General features: G+C 48.8%; 1 protein-coding gene across 1 annotated transcript in view; it reads right to left on the bottom strand.

The window, feature by feature from the left end:
- Positions 1-224: 224 nt before the first annotated feature.
- LOC123441542 (probable RNA-dependent RNA polymerase 3) overlaps positions 225-8614 on the bottom strand; it is a 33802-nt gene continuing 25412 nt past the window's right edge. The window contains exons 18-19 of the mRNA XM_045117932.1: positions 832-1007; positions 225-745 (exon numbers count right to left, since the gene is read on the bottom strand). Of these exons, the coding sequence (XP_044973867.1) occupies positions 497-745; positions 832-1007 (425 nt within the window). The 3' untranslated portion in view covers positions 225-496. The remainder of the gene's footprint in view (positions 746-831; positions 1008-8614) is intronic.

Here is an 8614-nt window from a genome sequence, read left to right as displayed (position 1 = left end):
AAAATATGTCTATGTACATCCGTATGTAGTTCATAGTGCAATCTTTAAAAGGTCTTATATTTAGGAACGGAGGGAGTATATGGTTCTGAGAAGAATATACAGAGGATATGAAAAGAACAGGGAGATGACATGTCATCCCAAGAACAGGGGGATGACATGTCATCTATGTCTTTTTTAGAGATTTTATTATGGGCTACGTACAGAGAGCAAAATGATTCAAAATCTACACTTTAAAGTACATCTATATACATTTGTATATCTAGTCTTTACTAGAGCCTCTAAAAAGAGGTATATTTAAGAACGAAGGAGGTACATACCAACACGCGATTCGAGCGCACAGCACACACCACAAGTTTGAAGCAGGTACAAATAAATACAGCCTACACTAAACTAAACCCAGCAGTTTGAAACGTCAACACCTAATATATTATCCGCCACAATATACCTACTTGATACAACATGGAGTCGATCAAATTCACAGCCCGTCGAATCGCTGCTACCTTCGACGCCTTTTGGTAAGATTCCGAGCGACCGTCAATGGAACAAGCACTTTGTCGCCCTCGGTCTCAAGAGCATAGAAACGGCACAGTGCACGGCCCGCCACATTCCACACGAAGTTGCATCTCCCAGCCTTCTTAAACCTCGCTGCTTTCTCATAGACGATCTGGTAGATCGTGCAGACCTCGTCGAACACTTCATCAAGGTTCCTCTGGGTTTGCTCAAATTCAGCGGCATCGTAGAGCATCTGCATGACAAAATGAGCCGTTTCAATATGCTTTTGTAGGAGCCTCGGTCATGGTGGTGTTGTTCAGCGGAGGACTGGGAACTTACGTATTTGTACTTTTGGTAGAGTTCTTTGAACTTCAGGTCTGTTTCTTCCTTGTCCTGATTGTCAATCAGGGGCCCACTCTCGTTCAAGTAATCCCGATAACGGCCTGTCCAGAGGTTCAGGTACTTGTATCCTGAAGATGCTGCTCTCTCCGTGAAGCGCGGGTCCAACGATATCTCTGATATGACAAGACCAAAACACAAACAAGAAATTACTGTTTTAAGTACCCTAAAATGTCATCTGAGCGCACAGCTAACAACAAAATCAGGAGCTGCATGCCCACAAAAAGGATAGTCCCTGGTCTTGGCCATATTGCACAGTCACTATATCTTTTCTCGAAAAAAATCCATTTTACTACCCTGAACAGAATGGATGGTTCACATAACATCCTGTGACCATTCTTTCTGCTCTCTTAACTCTCTGATCTATCCAGTACCGTGCAAAAATCGTCTTAGGTGGGTTTGCTCAGGTGTTTGCTGATGTGGACGAGGTCAGAGCAGTATTTGACCAGTGGGGCCCTCTTGTCAGCCTCAACCCCTCCTCCTGTATGACGAGACCGCAGCCGGAGCTCAGTCCATGCCAACCGCGCTGCAGTTCTTCGCCCGCACGGCCAACACCTCCTCCTCACCTTGCAAGCCGTGTCCTAGAGCTTTCCTAGAGCTTCCCCTCGCTCCGCTATACATTCCTGCCAAAGGACTTCGTCCAAGTCGTTGTTAATCGCCGTCGCCTGTCTTCTCTCCTAGAGGAGCTCATGCGTGTCGAGTTCGACGGCAGCAGCGCACGGCGGAGCTTGGCCACGCTGAAAGCACATATGCTCCCTTGGTGGTTTTGACAATTCATGACAGCATACATTGTCTCTTGGACTAACACTTTTACCTAGTATGTTTCAGGTTTAGTCCACAAAGAGCATTGGCTAAAGGCTTATGTGGAGATGCCCCTTGATGCAAGAAAGGAATAAAATTGACTCAAGCTTCAAACTAGAAAACTCTTCATTTTACATTTGTGAGACATCACTTTTGAGTCCATAGGAAAGCCAATACTATTAAAAGGGGGTGAGGTATTCAAATGAACTAGTTGCTCAAGTGCTCAAAGATACCCACCAAAAATACTCAGTCATTTTTCCACATAACCATTCTATCCAAAGCCACATACATAAAATCGGTGCCACCAACATTCTCATTTCGGCCCTACCGATTTTCATCTCAGACAGAACCCTAGCCAAACCTACCATTTCGATGTAACCGATTCAGTATCGGTGCTACCGAGTTCAGGTGACCAACTTTCTGTTGCCTCGGTAAACAAAATCGGAATTACCTAGTTTGGGTATCGGTGTCACCGAGTTGGATCATGTGACCGTTAGCCACCTTTTCGGTGCCACCGAGTTGTGTATATCGGTTCCACCGAGATTCAAAAGTTGCTGCCTTTTGTGCAAGTCGGTACTGTTAGGAATATGCAACTTAGTATTCCCATGAGGCCATAGGCCGATATATATAAATGTACAGGTTTGGACTATATGCAGAAAACCCCTTATACAATGGGATAAATACAAAGGATACATGGCTATATTATATATACTCTAACACCCCCCCCCCCCACTCAAACTCATGGTGGATGAACAACACTGAGTTTGGAGAGATAGAAGCCATGTTGCGCTCTAGCCTGGGCCTTCGTCAAGAAATCCGCCAACTGTAACTCGGAAGGCATATACTGAAGAGCAATAACCTGATCCTGCACACCGGCGCGCACATAGAAAGCATCAACACCAATATGCTTGGTGAGCTCATGCTTCACAGGATCACGCGCAATGCTAATAGCACATGTACTGTCAGATAAGAGCAGAGTCGGTGTAGTGACAGAAACACCAAAATCCTGAAGTAACCACCGTAACCAAGTCACCTCTGCCGTCAAAAGAGCCATCACTCGCAACTCAGCCTCTGCACTCGAACGGGAAACTGCGGTCTGTTTCTTCGTCTTCCAGGCAATGAGAGAACCACCAAGAAAAACACAGTAACCAGAAAGTGAACGGCGATCTGAAGGATCACTAGCCCACGTAGCATCCGAATAGGCCTGAAGCTGTAAAGAACTGGAGCGAGGAAAGAATAGACGGTGAGAGATCGTGCCCCGAAGATATCGGAGAACACGAAGGAGGTGACTATAGTGAACCGAGGTAGGAGCGGAGACGAACTGACTGAGAATATGGATCACCATCGGTATCACGAAGGTGAACATTAAGCTCCATGGGAGTCTCAACAATGCGCTCATCAGTAAGAGCAGCACGAGCAAGAAGATCCTGGATATACTTTTCCTGGGATATAAAAAGCCATCAGAGGTAGAAGAGACTTCAATCCCAAGAAAGTAGCGAAGAGGTCCAAGATCAGACATAAGAAACTGCTCACTAAGACGGGCCTTTACAAAGGCAATATACTCGGGGTCATCACCAGTGATGATCATGTCATCAACATAGAGAAGAAGAGTCCGACCACGAGGAGAAAGATGGACAAATAATGCTGGATCATGAGCACTGGCTGAAAAACCAGCAGCAGTTACCACAGAGGCAAAGCGCTCAAACCAGGCGCGGGGGGCTTGCTGAAGGCCATAGAGAGAGCGACGAAGACGACATACCATGCCATCAGGAACAGAATACCCAGGTGGTGGTTGCATGTACACCTCCTCACGCAGCTCACCATTATGAAAGGCATTCTTAACATCAAGCTGAGATACAGACCAGTGGCATACAGAGGCCACGGCAAGAAGTGTACGAATAGTGGTCATATGGGCCACAGGAGCAAAAGTCTCGTCGTAATCACGACCATGCTCCTGCTGAAAGCCACGAGCCACAAGACTGTTAGAGTTATAATATAAGTCATGTACCCTTTTGTATTTATCCCAATATATAAGGGGTTTCCTGCATATTCCTAACATGTATATATATCGGCCTATGGCCTCATGGGAATACAAGTTGCTTATTTCTAACATGGTATCAGAGCTAGGTTAACTTTTACACGCCGCAACTCGTACTGTTGATCCGCTCCTCCTCGTCACCCTCGTCGCCGGATCCCGTCCAGAACCGACTCTGCTCTCGCGGCGGTTCCAGGACTTCAGGCGCCGCCCAGCCTCGATCCGCTAGGATCCAGGGAGAAGCCGTCTCGGATCGAACCTGGTCTCCAGCCTCTACTCCGTCTCGGGTCGATCTCTGGAAGGTCGGCTGTTTTTTTAGCTTCTGGCTCCAGACGGGATCGAGCGCCTGCCTCTGGGATCGATCTCTGGAGCTTCCTCCTCCTGCTACCGATTCAATCCCAACGGGATCGAGCACCTCAAGACGGGATCGAGCGCCTCCTCCTGCCGCTTTTCATCCAAACGAATCCAATCCACACGGGATCCAGACGAATCCTCCTGCCACTTTTCATCCAGACGGGACAGTGCCTCGATCCAGAGAGAAGAGCGCCTCCTCCTGCTTTGACTCCGATCGGGACGCAAGTCGCTGCCTCGTCGTCTGCTTTGCTCCCGCTCAAGCTTGGCTTCCACCGGCCCTCTCTGCTCTGCAGCTCCCGTGAGTTCTAAAAAAAATGTCTGCTTCATCCGGCTACGTTGCTGTTCCTCGTTGTCCGGTGATCTTTGATGGCACTAATTACACCGAGTTCATTGGCTTCATGCGCATTCACATGCGTGGCATCCGCCAATGGGGTTTTCTTTCTGGCGAGGTCTGTTGTCCGCCATGTTCGGTTCCTCCCGTGGCTCCCACTCCGCCGACCCCACCGGCTCTTCCTACGGATGCTTCTCAGTCCGCAAAGGATGCGGCTAAGCTTGCTGATGAGGCCGCTATCCGTGCTTATGATGAGAAGGCTTTGGCTTATGAGGAGGCTCTTCAGACGTATCATGATGCTCTGTCTGCTTACACCCAGTGGCTTGATGATGATGCTCGTGCTTCAGCCGTTCTCACTGCTAGCGTTCTGCCTCAGTTTGCCTCTGAGTTTCTAGGCCTTCCTACTGTGTTTGAGATGTGGACTCGCCTTCGTCAGCGCTATGAACCCACGGGTGATGCCTTATACCTCTCTATGGTCCGTCAGGAGCATGCTCTTCAGCAGGGTGACTCTACTGTTGATGACTTCTACGCACAAAGTTCTGCTATCTGGCGCCAGCTTGATTCTCTCCGCAGTGCTGGTTGTCGTACTTGCCCCTGTTGCAAGGCTGTCCAGGCCGATTTGGAGTTTCATCGCGTCTACGAGTTCCTGTCTCGGCTCCGTAAGGAGTTTGAGCCCCGACGTGCTCAGTTGTTTGCTCGTGGTCGTATCTCTCTCATGGAGGCGCTTTCTGAGATTCGTGCTGAGGAGACTCGCTTATGTGGTGCTGGTTTGTTGGAGGTTCCCTTGGTGCTCGCTGCTCGGTCTCCTTCTACGTTACCTGCTGCACCGACACCTTCTCGCTCAAGTGCTCCGCCGCTCTTGCCCACTCCTGCAGGCTCAGGTCGCCCTCATCCACATTGTGGCTACTGCAACAATGATGGCCATATTGAGTCCCATTGCTACACGAAGAAGAAACACTTGCGCAAGGCGCGATGATCATCTACAGAGACTTCGTCATCTACCTCGACAACTTCAGCCATCGCTTTGACTGAGCAGGATGATCATCTACAGCCTGTTGATCGCTTTGGATTTTCCACCCCTGGTGCTGCCGTTCTTAAGCCAACTACTTATTATCAGGCTGTTGTTCATCCTGAATGGCAGTTTGCGATGGCAGAGGAGATTGCTGCTCTTGAACGCACTGGTACGTGGGATCTTGTTTCCCTTCCTCCCGGAGTGCGTCCCATCACTTGTAAGTGGGTCTACAAGGTTAAGACTCGCTCAGATGGTTCTCTTGAGCGTCACAAAGCTCATCTTGTGGCTCCTGGTTTTCAGCAGGAGCATGGTCGTGATTATTACGAGACTTTTGCTCATGTTGCTCATATGACCACTGTTCGTACACTTCTTGTCGTGGCCTCTACACGCCACTGGTCTATCTCTCAGCTTGATGTTAAGAATGCTTTTCTTAACGGTGAGCTGTGTGAGGAGGTTTACATGCAGCCACCACCTGGGTATTTTGTTCCTGATGGCATGGTATGTCGTCTTCGTCGCTCTCTCTATGGCCTTAAGCAAGCCCCACACACCTGGTTTGAGCGTTTTGCCTCTGTGGTGACTGTCGCTGGTTTTTCACCCAGTGTTCATGATCCAGCATTGTTTATTCACCTTTCTCCTCGTGGTCGGATTCTTCTTCTTCTCTACGTTGATGACATGGTCATCACTGGGGATGACCCCGAGTATATTGCCTTTGTCAAGGCCCGACTTAGTGAGCAGTTCCTTATGTCTGATCTTGGACCTCTTCGCTACTTTCTTGGGATTGAAGTTTGTTCTACCTCTGATGGCTTCTTTATATCCCAGGAAAAGTATATCCAGGATCTTCTTGCTCGTGCTACTCTTACTGATGAGCGCATTGTTGAGACTCCTATGAAGCTCAATGTTCACCTCTCTGCTACTGATGGTGATCCCCTGCCTGACCCGACGCGTTATCATCATGTTGTTGGCAGTCTTGTTTATCTCGCTGTCACTCGTCCGGATATCTCTTATCCGGTTCATATTCTGAGTCAGTTCGTCTCTGCTCCCACATCGGTTCACTATAGTCATCTCCTCCATGTTCTCCGATATCTTCGGGGCACGATCTCTCACCGTCTATTCTTTCCTCGCGACAGTTCTTTACAGCTTCAGGCCTATTCGGATGCTACGTGGGCTAGTGATCCTTCAGATCGCCGTTCACTTTCTGCTTACTGTGTTTTTCTTGGTGGTTCTCTCATTGCCTGGAAGACGAAGAAACAGGTTGCAGTTTCCCGTTCGAGTGCAGAGGCTGAGTTGCGAGCGATGGCTCTTTTGACGGCGGAGATGACTTGGTTACGGTGGTTACTTCAGGATTTTGGTGTTTCTGTCACTACACCGACTCTGCTCTTATCTGACAGTACAGGTGCTATTAGCATTGCGCGCGATCCTGTGAAGCATGAGCTCACCAAGCATATTGATGTTGATGCTTTCTATGTGCGCGTTGCTGTGCAGGATCAGGTTGTTGCTCTTCAGTATGTGCCTTCAGAGTTAAGAGTTGGCGAATTTCCTAACGAAGGCCCAGACTAGAGCACAACATGGTTTTTATCTCTCCAAACTCATTGTTGTTCATCCACCATGAGTTTGAGGGGTGGTGTTAGAGTTATAATATAAGTCATGTACCCTTTTGTATATAAGGGGTTTCCTGCATATAGTCCATCACCTGTACATGTATATATACTTGTATATATACCGGCCTATGGCCTCATGGGAATACAAGTTGCTTATTCCTAACAAAGAGGAGCTTTATAACGCTCAAGAGAACCATCGGAGAGAGTCTTAACCTTGTAGACCCACTTACATGTGATGGGATGGACACCGGGAGGAAGGGAAACAAGATCACATGTACCAGTGCGTTCAAGAGCAGCAATCTCCTCTGCCATCGCAAACTGCCATTCAGGATGAACAACAACCTGACGATAGGAAGTCGGCTCAAGAACAGCAGCACCACCAGTGGGAAATCCAAGGCGATCAACAGGCGGACGAGGGCGAGAACGCAAGCCATAGGGAGGCTGAGACGAGGATGACGACACATCCGCAGAGTCATCCACGTGACGTGAACGATGAGTGTAACACTGAGGAAAAGATGGAACAATGCAAGGAGGGATCGCCAAGGGAGAATCAGGGGGTGAAGACGAAGAAGTCACCGGAGATGAAGGTGCAGAATCCGGTGATATGCGAGGGGAGGAGACCATGGGAGATGGTGGTGGCAAATCGACAAGAGGTGGAGAAGCAGAGGGAGCAGAACGAATAGGCAAAGGCTCGATGGGGGTGAGAGGTGTATAGGAAAAGTGAGGAAAGAGATATCCTCCACTGAAAAGGTCGAGGAAGATAGGCGTGGGTAGAAGGGACGAGACTCATCAAAAGTCACATCCCGAGAGATACGCATCCGACGACCGATAGGATCCCAACAACGATAGCCCTTATGCTCATCACTGTAGCCTAAGAAGACACACTCAACAGACTGTGCGGTCAGTTTGGTGCGTTCACGTGGGGCAAGAAGAACATAGCAAACACAATCAAACAGGTGAAGCATCGAAGAATCGGGAAAACGATCAAAAAGACGCTCAAAAGGAACACCACCCTGTAGAGCAGCGGAAGGTTGTAGATTGATGAGATAGGTGGAGGTGGAGACGGCCTCAGCCCAGAAATAAGGCGGGAGAGAGGCAGCAATCATCATCGCACGAGCCGTCTCAAGAAGTGACGATGCTTGCGCTCAGCCACACCATTCTGAGCATGGGCACCAGGACAAGAGAACTGAGCAAGTGTACCCTGCTCAGCGAGAAATCCACGCAACACCTTGGGGATGTACTCTCTAGCAGAGTCAGCACGGAACACACGAATAGGCGTAGAGAACCGAGTGTAAACCATGGCAGCAAAACGCTTATAGATAGATAATACCTCACTACGAGAAGACATAAAATAGATCCACGTGTATCGAGAGAAATCATCTATAAAGATAATATAGTAGCGATGGCCTCCCTTCGAGGCAAAGGGAGCTGGACCCCAAACATCCGAGTGAACAAGGTCAAAAGGACGCTGAGACACAGTCTTGCTATGTGGATAAGGTAATTGAACCTGTTTACCAAGCCGGCAGCCCTGACAGTCTAAAGACACGCCACCGGAGACGAATCCAAGAAGACCACGTCGAACTAAGGATGAG

The sequence above is a fragment of the Hordeum vulgare genome, chromosome 3H (genome assembly GCF_904849725.1).
Source record: "Hordeum vulgare subsp. vulgare chromosome 3H, MorexV3_pseudomolecules_assembly, whole genome shotgun sequence".
Lineage (NCBI taxonomy): Eukaryota > Viridiplantae > Streptophyta > Magnoliopsida > Poales > Poaceae > Hordeum > Hordeum vulgare.
This window is presented reverse-complemented; position numbering and strand designations above follow the sequence as displayed.